Consider the following 15,925-nt stretch of genomic DNA (forward strand, 5'->3'; position numbering starts at 1 on the left):
GGTCAGAGATACTTTTTACTGTGAAGACCGTTGCTTCATCGTAGGGTCGTACCCATGCACCCAAGTTCCGCCACTGGTAATGATCCTTGACATGAAGGATGGGTCATACACGGCATGCTCATGGAGTTCTTGGCAGACTTTAATGCGATGTTCCTTCTACTCCTGGGTCAGCAGCCTGGGGACAAACTTGGCAGTGACATGGCCTGTCATCAAACCACATGTGACTATTGCGTGGCACACCGAGAATGGCAGCAATGTTGTGGATTGTTCTCCATGATCATCATACACAAGTTGTCAAATGTTTTTTCAACATTTTAAGGGGGTTAAGCTTGTTGAAGGTTATTCTGATTTCTCGTGGTCTTCCGGTGACCACGAGAAATCAGAATAAATCAGAACAAACGGGCCACACAAAACACCTTGAGCGACCCATGGCAGCATTGTCGTAAACTTGAAAATCACGTCAAACGCATTTGTTCTAATTTGCTGTCCATGGTGAAATTGCAGACGTGGTAATGCGCCGTGGTCAGAATGGCACTAATTGCACAGCTCCCGATGTACACATGATGATGTCTTTTGGCACACTGACTTATGTGCAGTCTTGTGCTGCCATCCATAGGCATGTTAAAAAACTAGTCCCGGAATTTTTTATACCCCCTTGTAATAGGAAAATAATCACTTTGTTTATGTAAAGTTTTATTTTTTAAAGAACTGCAGTTTTTTTTTTTTTATACAAAAGCATTCTTTAAAAAAATGTGTAAACATTTAGCACTATCTATAAAGCAGAAATCATGTTTGCAGCATTACAGCACGGTATTACAGCAACTATGTCTGAGACGTTATTTTACTCATTAACAAGCTCAAACGTTTGCAGTGCTGTTGACAAGCTCTAGTTAGTTTATTTGATTGTGCCTCATTAATGTGTGTAAAGACTTAAAACAGTCAAAACATGTTTACTTTGTTCAGTCTTAATGCAAAACAATCTAACATTCAAGAAGTATGCGACAGTAAGAGCAATCAAGTCAGTAGCTAAATTTACACCAGGATCTAAAACAGAAACGCTGAGCTTTCTTTAGATAGCAAGTGGCATGACAAGACATAAAAATCTTTTAGAGATACATTAGCAAACCAGGACAACTCTAATTTAATAATGGAAGAAGTGCAAACAAGAAGACAAGAAGCCCAAAGAAGAAAAGTAAAATAACATCAGAGAAACTTTCAGTGATATGATAGAGAGTAATAAAGAATACGGTACAGAGAATTTCATACTTAAGTAAGTATAACAAACTCAGGTAAATGTTAAACTCTTTTATTTGTAAGTTATTTTGTATTGTTTAAATGCTTGGCTTCAAAGTGAGTATTAACGTTGTTTAAAAATATAATATTGAATGGTGATATTTATAAAATTGCGATACTTATAGAATCGCAGATTAAATCAAAAATCACCTAGATATCGTAATATCGTATCGGGAGGTGACTGTAGATTTCCATTCCATTCCAATTAAAAATTCTAAAAAATTAAAAAACCATACAGATGTTCCATCACATTAACAATTAGATGCACCATCGTTTTATATGAAGTATCTATATAAATAAAAAAAGAGTTTTTGTCTGTACATCGGTCAGGATTTATTTTTTCATTGGTTTCTTCACGTTCTATATTTTAGAGGACAGGAAACCAGTCTCAGAACATTTTCGGTCTGTATGTCTGTCCAGCCGATTTTGTCAAGCATCACACAAAACTGGCTCAAAAGAATTTAATAAAACTCTGCCAGTCTTTCAGTATTTGACTAAAGTTAAAACTGCGCCATAAGTTAATTCAAAAGATTGAGTACAAGGGTATGAGTATGTGCAGTTTTGTGCCAGATTATCCTACAGTAGCTATCGCTTTTTCAGACGGATACAGCACTTTTGCCCACAAAGTGGGCGTGGCTATACGCGTAACTCAGCAAAGGCAATCAACGGCATAGTTTGAATCTCCTACAAAGTGCCCAAATCCTCAGCAAACACAAACAAACACGAGACACAGCATGACTCACTCCAAAGAAAGTTATGTAACTTAAAAAAAAAAACGAATCTTCGAAGATGTTTCGACAGATCACTGTTTGTTTATTCTTCCTACGGGAACTTTAAATCCAGTTTATCTCATATGTTCCATAACCGTGGCGCTAATAAATGCAGTGATGTGAAATGCCACAATGAGATCAAACTCGGGTCGTTAGAGCAAATATATTTGCAGCAGTCCAATGAGAGGGCATGTAAAATATCAGCAATTTCAGTGTTAGCCGCTCAAATCAGAATGTTGAGTAACAGTGATGTAATAAACGGTCATGTGGCGAATTTAATCATTTAAGACAGGAAGGGTATTTAAGTGACGTTAAAAGAAGTACAACTTAGCATAAACAAGGCGTAAGATACTTACAAAATTGTATTCCTTTTTATTAATAAGTTACCGTCTTTGCAGAGAAAGACAGGCAGACTATAATAACTCTATGAGGTCTGCTTGGAATTCATGTGGTGAATCAGGGTGGTGCCACTTGACCATGAAAATGGTCTTGCACTCGGCTATTTATGTATGTGGGCTTCAACCTGAAATAATAATATAACTGATTACAGTAAAGCTGATCAACTTATCTGACAAGCATCTGATATAAAGCTCTTTAGGTTGTTACTATAGAAATGATAATCCAATATAAGTGCCAAGAGAGAAAACTAACTATATTCTCTAGGTTAAAGGAAAAGCACAGTGTCTCCCCTGTCGATCACGGGCAACATATTTAAAAATTGTTTAAATATGTTGTATTTAAAAAAAAGTCTGGCTCTTTGAAAGCCAAATGTGAAAAAATGAGGTGTGTCCCATATTGTCACACCAAGGCTTGCTAGTTGGTGCATTGTCAAGATTTAGAGAGAACAAACTGCACCTCTCTTACACAAAGAAGCAGTGGTGCACTGTACACAGTCCTGCTCTATAGTGTTGACCAAAACACTTAAATATCAAACAAAATATGGCCTCTGGTGAAGGAAAGTAAAAAATAATGAAAAAAAATTTAACCGTAAAAATAGTCACCATGACCTCCCAAGAACACTGCCCTCAGGCCTTCCCACAACCTTTGCCAATTGGAATTATGCAAACCAAATCTTTTCTTTCCACTGGCAAAATACTGCTGGCTGATTCACCAGAGCCGTTTGTGGCAGGCGTGAAGTATAATATAAAATCTCCTTAAAATAGAGCGCACAATAGCGGGTACAGCATAGAGTTTGGCTGAATACTAAGTAAGCAGGCTCTTGTCAGAGGCTGAAATGTGGTCTGTTTGTTTGAAGCCGGCCAGTTTCTGTCTCAAGGGGGAAGATGTCAGCTCTCTCTTTGCTGACAGCCCACTCAGTCAGCCAGTTTTCCATGGGACATTCATGAGAACAAGCCCGAGATGTGCATTTGTATGTGTGAAAAAAAAAAGTGTACACTTGAGGATTAAGGCAGTGCAGCTAGCCCTGGAGTATTCCTCCATCTCGAGTATATTCCCTTCCTAATGAAATTATTAAAAAAAAACTGTATATCCAACACTAATATCCAAGATATTCTCTCTTTCTCTCTCTTGAGAGCTCTTACGAGATGCATACAGGATGTCACATACCTCATGTTTAATAAATAGACGAAGTCTGATCCAGTAGGGTCAAACAAAAAAAGTCTGAACCCTTAATATGTTTCCCCTATAGTGGTCCATTGACTCAGGACCGCTTTAAAGGGTAAGTTTTTAGGTTTATTTGTTGCGAGAAATTTATTGCCAACAAAATGAGCATTATCACTAAACGAAAATTACATCATTTCGTTCATAATTTTATCTGATCCACATATATACAATAAAGTTTAGGTGGTTTTGGTAGCCAAAGCGAACCAAAAAGTTAACATTTATAAATGTTTCAGTAACACAGATTTTTTGTTGGTGTGGCATGCTGGCATAGTGTTTAGTACTCAGGGTACTCCGGTTTCCTCCCACAGTCCGAAGACATGGCTATTATAAGGCTTATTAGGGGTCCCCAAAAAGTGTGTAAGTGTGTGTATTTGTGTGCGCTGCGATGGATAGGCACCCCGTTCATGGTGTGCCCCGCCTCATCTCCTGGGATAGGCTCCAGACGCCCTTCGACCCTATATACACGATGAGTGAGTGAGTGAATGAGATTTGTTTTGTCATCATGTGTGCATCATGTGTGCATACACTATACATTTATTTACGTATTTATAAGACATGGTAAACCTGCATACCCCTGGTTTGTACCATTTTTATATGGATTGTTTTATGATTCAGAAATGAAGATGTCTATTCAGTCATCTTTGTTTTTTTTTTTATTAAGAATCTAATAGAATCAAATGTTGAAGCCAGTATTGTGAATGGAACTAAACTATGACTGGAGTTTTGTTTCACCCATGCCATTCACACAAACATGCTTTAAGCCCTAAACCCTAACCTCTTTTCTAATTCCTTACCTCAAAATATCCACTGTAAAATCATCCTTACACCACCACCAGATGCTCTTTTTTCTGGCTCTCCATTTTAGTAGAGTCTGATGGTGTGTTGAAGAACGCTGTGAGCGGAAGTCATGCTGTGATGATAAATTCATTACAACATCAGCAATAAATTACTGTAGCTTTCCATCTCCATTCCATGCTTCATATAACAGAGAAAAGGGCAAATCTGTCCGGTGTGAAACAGCAAAATGATGCAGATCCCCCGAGAAACGCATCAGGAACATTTCAAAGTGTTTTAAAATCCTGGTTAAAATTTACTTAACTCATATTACCTTGCCTTAATTATTTATTCATTTGAGATGTATAGTCAGGCAATATATATCTTGTATGTAACCGCCTGTACTGTATATTTAAGTATAGAAGTTTTGAAATTTAAAGGATAAAAAAAAAAAAGATTTTCTGTGGTCTGAGTAATAGCAACTTCTACAGACAGATAAGGCAGAGCTTTCAGAAATAATATAATTTTTGCACAGAATTGTTTCTATATCTGTTAAAAAGCATCCGCATCTGCATGACTAAAAATGACGCTGTAGTTCTTACTATCTATCTCTAACTTTTGTCGATTCATTGTATTATTAAAGATGCCAAGACCGTAAATATTAATGATGGTGTTTTTTTTTATGATTCAAAATTATCAAGAAGAGAATAACATTGATTATTTCATTACAGTGGTACATATCGTAGGGTGTGATACTGTATATTAGGAAGCAAGTGAACGGTCAGTTCTCAAAGTTGATGTGTTGTACAGGAGTAAGGATGTGAATGACTCTGACAAGGGCCAAATTGCGATGGCCAGCCGACAGGGTCAAATCATCTCCAAAGACGAAGGACAACTAGTAAACTGTCGACAGGTCATGGGATATACTGGACAAAAATGTCAGATCCATTTAGGCCCCCCTACAAATTTATAGGACTTGCTGCTTATATCTTGGTGCCAGATACCACAGATACTACAGCACACCTTTGGAGGTCTTGTGAAGTCCACGTCTTGATGGGTCAGAGCAGTTTTGGTGACACAAAGGGGACATACATAATATTAGGCATGTATTACATATCTACATACATTATGGAAATGTATACCATAATTCTTTGGCACCCTACATTTTCTCTATATAGACCCCCACCATTTTAGGAACATCTATCTTTCACCATATCAGCAATTCATGTGTCAAGAACACAATGCCTAAAATCAAGCATTGTACAGTACAAGTCAAGTGCTTCAGGTAACGTTTAAATCATTGACACTGATTGTTGGTACCGGATCAGCAGGTTTGACTATTCCTGAAGCTGCTAATCTCATTGATTTTTTTTTTTTACATACACATAAAGTTTGTACAGTGTTGTTTATACATCCAGTCATTGACAGTTCTGTGTGCAAAAACAGCATGTTTGTAAGCGATCAGAGGAGAATGGCCAGGCTGCTTCGAGTTGACAGGAGGGCTTACAGTACGTAAATAACCGATCTTTACAAGCACAGTGAGTGGGTTAGCATCTCAGAAAGCACAACACACCAAAGTCTGAGGCGGATGAGATTAAACAGCAGGAGATCACATTAGGATTCACTTCTGTCAGCCAAGGACAAGAACATGAGGCTACAGTGGGCATAGGTTCATCGACCCTGGACAGTTGAAAATAAGAAAAAGTCTATTTTCTATAAGTGCCTATTTAAGGCCTAATGCATTAGAGAGTAAATAGGGAAAAAGTAGATTACAAAACTTTTTTTTCTCTCTCTCTCTCTTTCAAACAAAGTCAGTGGTGTGGTGATCTGGGGTTTTACCTGCAGAGACATAAGAAGTACAGCAGGTTCTCCTTGAAGGATGCAACAACCCACAGGCCAATTTACTTTGGAAAATGTGTGTTCGTGCCTGTGTGCATAAGAGAATTTATCCTGTTTTATATATATAAAAAAAAGCCTTAAAAATGATTTCATGCTTTTGCCTGTTTTACTGTTAATTGCTCAGTATAATAACTGTTTTGATAAGATCATTCATTATTTTTGAACCCTTTAGAGAATTATATTTGGATGTGCTTTAGACTTATACAACTCATGCAAGTCATATCCTCTGAGCAATTTCTTTCATTCTGTGCCATGGTGCCAGCCTGTTTATCAGAAAACCTGTCTTTTCTCAGGCCTCAGCTCCATCACCATCGTTGGGCTTAAGCCAGAGACCGAATACGAGGTTATGCTGTCTGCCATCAACGGCAAGGGTGAAGGAGAAAGCTGTCCCCCTGAGACCTTTAAAACGCTGCCTGTCAGTAAGTACCGCTCTCTGTTTTACTTTATTCCACAGAACTGTGGTGCTCACACTCCCTCACCGACCCTTAGTCCAGCAGCACGCCACGCCATAATCAGGATTCTCCACCTAGCAAATGTGTTGCCAGTCATTATGTGTGTGTGTGTGTGTGTGTGTGTGTGTGTGGGTACGCAAGAGAGAAAGAGAGTGAAAGAAAGAGTAAGCCAACAGGGCTGGGAGTTGCTTGGATAATGTCTGATTCCAGCTCCACCGGTGCTCCCTCCAGTCTAACTATCCAACAAACCCCCCAACAATCACGCCCCCTCCCCCACCCACATACAAACACCTTCACCCCCCTCCGGTTCCTTCCAGAGCATCTATTCCGACTCTCTCTTGAGTCAATGGGCTCAAGCTTTGCTTCATATGGAGATTTAGATTACAAAATTCTCATTGGATCTATTTATCTCTGTCTGTAAAGAAATCTTTAGCTTCACCTCCAAGCAATAGGGTGATGACAATCTCAATTATAAGGGCAGTTTAGGAACATATTAGTTTTACTATATAAGTGTAGTCGCCACTTGGTCATTTTTTATATTATCAGAACTTGTTTTTTTTCTATCTTTGTATATATTGAATATAATATAATATTTTCTATATTCATATATATTGAGTATTCTTAAATAGTATAAATCAAAATCCTTAGAATACACTCAGTAGATACTGAAAGAAATCTACTGAGTTATTAATGACAATGCCCATTTTAAATGAATGTTATTTGGAACATACTGTACAGGATAAAGAACAGCATGAATGCATTCAACAAACGGCTAAAAGTTTGTGGACACCTCAGCATCACATCCAATTTAGTTTTTTGAACATCCTAGTACAAAGTTAGTTCACCCTTGCTGTTATAATAACCTCCACTCTTCTGAGAAATTTTTTTCCACATGATTTTGGAGTGTGTCTGTGGGGAATTCAGCCACAAGAACATTGGTGAGCTCAGGCACTGATATCGTTTAGGGGGGCCTGGGGTGCAGACGGTGTTCCGGTTCATTCCAATGGTATTCAGCACAGTTGAGGCCTGGGATATATACAGGTTACTCAAGTTCTTCCAACCCAGCCTTGGTAAACAATGTCCCTATTGACAATGTCATCAATGTCTTTTTTTTGCACTGAGGCATTCCAATGCAGGAACAGTTTTATCCCGTCCGTTTTAGTGAAGGGAATTTTACAGCATACAGAGATATTCTTTACAACTTTTTTAAATGAAATGTGTGATCCTAACTTTTTGTCACTTTAGGGAATGCCCACGTATGGGTGTGATGGTCAGGTGTTCATGGTTGTTTGTCTTTTCGTCCCATAATGGGACTTAATTAAATCTAACATCAGAGCGTGCATATATATATATATATATATATATATATATATATATATATATATATATATATCCCCCACACAAATAGTTATTAGTTATTAGGTATTCATCTTTTGTTCACATTTCCAATGTTAAACAGTGCCTGTGTTTATATTACAAACAAAATATACAGACTTATTTGCATTCATATTAGATTTTTTTTTTAACATTGAGTGGAACATCTTGTCTTTATTAGATATTATACCAGTCATGCAGTTATTTTTTTGTGGCAAGATGCCTTTTTAAAGGCTGGACTTGAATAGCTCACAAAATCCTAATTTAGCTGAAAGGAATTGCCTTTTTTTCTGCAGTCTCAAAGTGTTTGAAAACCAGAATCCATAAAATTATCCGACATTTAAACATCTGAATGGAAGCCATGAATATTAATTCTCCAGAGTCAATCAAATCTAATATCTAACATTAGCAAATTAGATCATTTTATCTAAGCTTATAAATATCACTTTCGATTATGATTAATCCACCGAGTAATCTCAAAATTGAAATGGAATAAGCATGAATAAAGAATAAAGGCAGTATATATTAGGGGTGTAACAGTAAGCAAAGCTCATGGTTCACTACAGACCTCGGTTTTTAAGTAACATTTTATAAGTTTTTAATAGTGGAGTACAAAATTTTTTTAAAAATCATATTTTTAAATTTATTATGAAATTAATATGAAAATACACTATATGGACAAAGTACTTGGCCGAACCTGCACTGACATTGTATCAAATACATATATCTCGATATGGAGTTGGTCCCATTTTATAGGTAAAACAGCTTTTTTGGAAGGCTGTCCACAAGACAGTTTCTGTGGGAATTCGTGCCCATTCATTATTTAGAGCATTTATGAGGTCAGCCACCGATGTTGGACGAGAAGGCCTGGCTTACAATCTCTGTTCCAGTTCATCCCGAAGGTGCTCGATGGGGTTGAGGTCAGGGCTCTGTGCTGGCCAGTCAGAGTTCTTTCTCACCAAACTCGTCTTAGTCTTAGTGCTCGGTTCATGCACTGGGACACAGTCATGTTGGAATAGAAAAAGGCCTGCCCCAAACTTTTGCCAATAATTTTAAACCATGTAAACTTGTACAAACTTGGAAACAGTGGCAAACTCATTATTGTTTACTGCGCATATAAGGGATGCACAAGAAGCACACACTTTTATTTTACACAAAAAACATAGCAACGTGTAGGTATCTAGGTGGTAAGTTGTTTAAAAATAGTATCAGCACTACAGTATGTACTGTATAGCAAATAGGGCAAAAGATAATTCGTTTAAATAAGAGATGTTTTAAGCAAAGTTTTATACATTATTTGCATTGTTTGCTACTGGTGTTGCATTTGTGGTATTTTGCACAACCCAGTAAAAACTTCTTTCTTTGCAGTTTTAACAAAGTGTGTGTCTTTCATGACATGAAATAGCCCCGCAACAGAAGTCAACTCAGGATATTCCCAGATTATTATTTTTTTTACCCGTTTACAGAGGCACATCAAATCTGTATACAGCCTCGGAAATAAATGAAGTAAAACACATTAAGTATAATGAGTTAAACTGTATTACATAAGTATTAGCTTTAGATTAATCAAATTACTTTATATACTATACCATATAACATAACAAAATCCAGTATCCTGGTTATGGTACCATTTCATCTGTCAAACAAGCCAAAGTCTGATATTACATAAATGTGATCAGTAAAATCAGCACTGAATAAATTGCTGAAATATATTTAGAGAAAAAAAAAGTTAATTTGACTTTTTAAACCTGTACATACTTCTCAGAGAGTTGCTTTTTGTTTCATTAATTTAAATTAACAGAATTAAAGAAGAAAACTATGGAGTTAAAACTAGACTTTATTCACTGAACTGAATGTCCTGTACGAATAAAATACTGTGCACTGTTACACTTCTAGTATAGAAGCTTTTTTGAAGACTTAATATATGTGTGTGTATGTATATATATATATATATATATATATATATATATATATATATATATATATATACACACACACACACACACACACACACCAGATGGGAGGCAGATTAAAGGAAAACCTGGCGATCCTGTTGTGTTACAGAATGTCACTACAAATTGGTACAAAATGTCTATCATGATGGAAGTGGTCTGTTCCAGGATGACTCTGCCAGGGTATGGCATGAGTTCACTAATCATGTGTTGTGCCCAGCATATTTCTAATACACTTTAGTTTTTAGGGTGTTTTTTTTTTTGTTACCAATCCGTGTGTGCATTTATAAACAATACTAGTATAAGGTACAGTAAACGATTAGATTACTAAAAGCAATGAGATTTGACTAATGTTTTAAACAAGGTATAAAGGTTTTTACATTATTTAATCTTTTGAGCTAGTTTATGCTTATTTATGCTCTGGTAAACTAACAGCATTCATTTTGTAATTTGATTCTACAGCAGTGTTTTCAGCTGAATTGGCCAGCATTGTAGTTACAGAACAGACGCCACTCAGAAGTAAAATATGGATTTTCTCTGCTGCGTTTTTTTTTTTTTTTTAATGGAGTACTTTTCGTGCATTGAAAACATGTTTTAATCTTTGAGGGCTTTTCTGTCAACTTGCTGGATAATTACTGAACGTAATAACAGGCGTCTTTTTGCTCAGCCTGCCTAGAAGCAGATTAGAAAAATAAGTGAGTGTAGGAAAAGTGACGATAGCAAAGCAACAACTCTTTGATAATTCGGGTTCCTTCCAAACTAGTAGGGATTAAGTGACTTTATAAAAATGCACATAATTACTGCTCTCTCTGCAGTCTTTTATTAAAAGAATTTCTCCACTGATACGATTCAGTTGATTCATCTCCGAAGTGCTGTGTAATGAAATCACCAAAGAAAAGAGTTCACACAGCAACATTTCTTGGCTGCTTTGCCTTTTAAAGATTGTCAAACTAGTGGGAAAGAGCAAGGAAGTTTTTTTTTTTTTTTCATTTCGAAGACATGCAAGTGAATTATTACTATGGTGGAGTAGTTTGTTATTATGGTTAGCCCAGTCATTAGTCATAAGCAGGATGACAGTAATACCAATCTGCTTGGTATATCACGCTTCCATCTGTGCTTTGGCCACCCTTTGCTTCTGTAGCAACCTATATTCACTCCCATTTTCCTGCTCTCATTTTTCTTTCTGATTAATCAGGTCGTTCCTCTGTGCCATTTTGGGGTTCCTTTAGGACTTTGGGTAGTTTGGATAAAAGTTTTACTGAATTAACCCTAGAGTGGCCAGTTGGACTCACCTTTCTTTTCTGCCATCTTGTCTACTTCTGTTCTCATGTCTTTTCTCTTTCTGTTTTTTGCATTTCTCGTCATGTTTCTCATCTTGTTTTTGTTCCACCGGACAACTCAGCCTATACTTTCACAAGTAAGTGCTTTATTTCTCTCTGGCTCTAACTCTCTTTATCTCAGTTTGTTTCCTTTTCAACCTGTTACTCCAAACGTATGTCTCTCATGTCCACATGGAAGCTATTAGCCAAAGGTAGTGAACCTTAAATAAAATTCAAATGAAGACTTAAAGTATTCCCTGCTTCATGTGGACTCATAGACCTCTCTGAAATTGGATTTGAAATATTCTGTTTTCTCACCAAATTAAGTGCCTGTTTGCTCATTTCCTTGAAGCCAGGCATTAAGTAGAATGTTTGCATTAAAAACCTCCAGAGAACTCTGCCATATCTCTCTCTCTCACACACACACACACATACTCTTACAGATGGGATTCCATTTTATTACTTGAATATGGACAATGGTTTGTTGGTGGGATCATTTTGCAGATTTTTAGTAGCTGAAAATTCTTGCTCCACTGAATCTGCTTCAGTGGTCACCAGCCCAGTTCCTTCATAAACTGGACTGTAAAATTGAGTTAATCAGTCCATTCAGAAAATGATTAGATTAATGTTTAAATAATACTAATTTAGGTGGATTTTCAGGAGGATTTGTGACCACCAGTGCATGCTTCCTTGCTCTGTTAAACCCCACACTTCTGCATATTGCAGCATACAGTAGTACAGTAGGTGTTCCGACATTATCCAGTGAAGATTTAGGTCACTATAACACATTAAAATATTGGATTCAAAGATGCATATTTAATATATCATTAAAGAAAACACTTTGTTTCTATTTGATATGCTGTAAAATTTTGGCATGACATTAATGTTGATCTGATTCACTTTGCTGGAAAGCGCTTTCACATGGTTCTGTTGCCATAAGAGAAAAGGAGCTAATATGGATGGAAGAGCCCATATCCTGTAATGATAATGCAAACTGATCATGTTTAGTGGAGATAGATGGCATTGTCTGCTCCTGTTTTTGGAATAGACTCTGTGGATGTGTGAGGTGATTGGCGACATAATGATCCAAATGCTGCAAACCCTCACTAAACATTCATCAGCTTTCAGATGACAGGATAGGAACACTTCAGTGCCTCAGACAGTCGTCACATTACCGCTAAACAGCCTCGCTGACAGTCTGCAGTGAATTTACCTGCCAATCCCTGGCTGTGGGAATAGAACCAAAATGAATCTAGAGTTGAAGACTTGCTGAACTTGTTGCGACTTATTGAATGTAGGGAGTGAGGTACTGGTTGAGGAGTTATGTGCACTCATCTGGGAGTTTACCCTAAGTTCTTTCAACAGAAACTCACTTTCTTTGAGTGTTTCTTTTGGAACTGTTGTTGTAAGTCAGAAGAAGGAAAAGGGAACAGAGAGAAGACACATCCATATTCTCGTTGCCGTCCCAGCCTAAAATGTTATGTGACATATAGAAATGGCATTGTGAGATACTGCACAGCACTTTACAACTTCCTGCACAGTGGTGGAAATCTTCAATTTGACATTTGTTGGGAGCACTGAAAGGTACTCATCAGGAGCTTCAGCACCACAGGCATTCCCGCGATGACTAAAATCTCCTGAGGAGTTAGACGGTGGAAGTGTGAACAGATGCTCAAAGATTGTCAGGTTCAGTAGTACTCAGGAGACTGGCGCTGTTGAGAAAGCTGCCTCTGGCCTCCACCTCAATGACAGTGGAAGTCATAATAGAAAGGCATATAAACCGTCCTTAACAGAAAATGCTGTAAGGCCTGGCCGCTGTCCATGACACTTCACAGCCAGTAGCAGGGTTTGTGAGGAGATGCACAGCATGGAGGCGAATGAAGGCTGACTGATCCAGGTCTGTCACAACAGAGAGAGAGAGAAAGAGAGAGAGAGGGAAAAGATGATTGGTGGGCATCGTACAGAGCTGTGGCAGCTGCACACACCTCGCTTGATTTGACAGTCGAGTTTTGGAGCCCAGCCTACAAAACCCAATTGTGGGACCAAAGAAAGGATGCCCATTTTACAGAGCTGCTTCATCTGCTTCCTTACAGATAAGACAGCAGAGCAAAGTTTTTAACAAAGCCTTTTCATAGACAGCTGTGTAAAAGGATGTTAAACATTTAGAAGTCATTGATATGGGTCAATTTTTTGGTAGTTGTAAAAACACTGAGATGCACCAATATGAACAGTTACAATTATTCATTTACTGGATGTGTACAGTACATTCCAAATCTATTAACTGCTATAACATTAACATCGCATAACATTAACATATTAGCTGTAAACTTATGACAGGATCACGGGCACCCAAGGCTCATTTATGCCTGTGGGGAGCAAAAGCAAGCCTAAGTATTTGGTGCGATCCCACTATCACGCCAATGCAGCAAAAATCACTGAAAAAAGTTGATGCTGTCCATAAGAAAGGCACCAGAACACCCAGTGCAGCACAGCCTACCACACAATGGGCACACTAGTCAAAGAGCCTAGGCTTCTGACCCGGCCTCTGAACTCTCCAAATCCCAATGCGATCAAACAGCCATAGAATGTGCCGGAAACGCAGGTTTGATCAACTTCATCAAAACAATCAAAACTGTGAGAAATGTAGACCTACAATGCAATCTAGGAAATGTGTCTAATTGGCAGTGACCAATACCGGGCATGATAACCTACTTTTATGCCCAGGTAAGTGAGAGGCCCAGTTTCAGAGTGGAGAAACCAAGCAGAGCTATATCAAGGATGACAGCTTTAACAGCTCATCTGGAGACCTTGTTCTCTGCTCATGTTAATCCTGTGAGGCGTGAAACAGTGGGAAGTGGATGGATTTGTGTCAGCCCTTACTGCTGTATCTTTACGACATTTACAAGTTGAACAGGGTGTAATATGAGTGCAACAGTCCATAGTGCAGAAACTGTTCAGTCCCGGAGTCTTCAGCTCAAACACTTTAGGGATTTACTGCTGCACAGACCTGTCCATTTCCAAAACACTAGCTGTATGACAAACCATTTCAATAAACCATCAACTGAGGAAGTCTTAGAAACTTTAATATATATAATATATATATATATATATATATATATATATAATGTCTAGGAAATAAATAGTTGTAAATAATAATAATGTCAGCGCTTAACAACAACATGGCACTTTGGGTCTGAAATGATTTCGTGTGTTAGGTCATCTCGATTTCGTGAGTGCACTTTAAAGTCATTGGAACAGGAGACGAGACATTCCTGTAATTCCTACGAGTGTCCTTACCAGTCCAAGTACATTCATTTTAATGTCTCTTTATGCAATATTTATCTACAGTACCTCGTCACCCTAACTGATACAAAATACTTCTAATTTGCTAATACGTGATTCCATGAGTTAGCAGTGGATGTGCTAAGACTTTTAAGCAAAGCTACGATGCCTAAATATCCAAAACACTTTAGAGGAACAACTTTTCCCTGAGTTATAATACGGCATAAACACCTTGAGCCAGGGTATTTCAGATTTGGATAGATGTTTTAGAAGTACAATCCACTTGGCGGTTGTGAAGTCTACACAAAAGCTGAAAATGTTAGCTTCAAATAAAAACACATATTTAATTTATAATTTGAAAGTGAACTTTTGCTCCAAGGAATAGGCTTAGGCAACTACTGTGGTGTCCTCATATTTCATAATTTTATTTGTATCTAAGAATCTCCTGTCACGAATAAAGCAGAAATTGACAGGCCTGCTGCATACATATCTTATGCCGTTCTTATTATACTACAGTAGCAAAGACTCATAAGTGAGTTTTTCCTTGACACCTGTCAGAAAGTGAGCTCACCAACAGTCTCAGCTTTTCCCTTATTATTAAGTTTGGTTTCTAGCAGGAAATAAGAAATATATATATATTTTGCCTCTTGTTATATTATTACCTTCCACTCAAAGAGCTTATCATTTTACACCATGGCTCGTGGTTCACGGTAGTGCACACCATCCTTCACTCAGAGACACGAGTTAGATTGATGCGGAGGTCTAGAAGATGATAATGTCATCGGCAATAACGGTCTCCCAGGCAATTATTCTACGGCGTGAATCCAATTTTTCGCCAAGTAGCCTAAAGGAGCAGTCGCTTTTAGGCAAGTGTGCAGCTGGAGTCATCATGACGTGATACAAGTCATGGCTCAGATTAGAATTTTACTCTTTTTGAAGCTTGTCTTGACGTGGTTCAACCTAAATAGGATTGTGAAGTGCCGGAATACTAATTCCATTTTTGTTTCATCCTATTTCAGCAAGATAGTACAGGTTCCTGAACCTTTTCATAAAGAGCCTCTCCGATAACTGATTTTTGAATGACTTGAAAGATGTCTTTGAAATGTGGATGGGATGATAAGACGTATTGGAATCCTTTTTTTAATGATTAATGGACAGTAGGAAAGAGCAGACTTCAAAGCTTCTTC

The 15,925-nt window shown here is 37.7% G+C and overlaps 1 protein-coding gene across 7 annotated transcripts in view; it reads left to right on the plus strand.

The window, feature by feature from the left end:
• ncam1a (neural cell adhesion molecule 1a) overlaps positions 1–15,925 on the plus strand; it is a 294,029-nt gene that overhangs the window by 239,425 nt on the left and 38,679 nt on the right. For 4 of the 7 annotated variants that reach the window (XM_053477987.1, XM_053477980.1, XM_053477983.1 and 1 more), the window contains exons 13-14: positions 6,653–6,778; positions 11,540–11,554. In XM_053477987.1, the coding sequence (XP_053333962.1) occupies positions 6,653–6,778; positions 11,540–11,554 (141 nt within the window). The remainder of the gene's footprint in view (positions 1–6,652; positions 6,779–11,539; positions 11,555–15,925) is intronic. The other 3 variants (XM_053477981.1, XM_053477984.1, XM_053477986.1) reach the window with 1 other exon arrangement.

Source organism: Clarias gariepinus, chromosome 19, assembly GCF_024256425.1.
Source record: "Clarias gariepinus isolate MV-2021 ecotype Netherlands chromosome 19, CGAR_prim_01v2, whole genome shotgun sequence".
NCBI classification, from domain to species: domain Eukaryota; kingdom Metazoa; phylum Chordata; class Actinopteri; order Siluriformes; family Clariidae; genus Clarias; species Clarias gariepinus.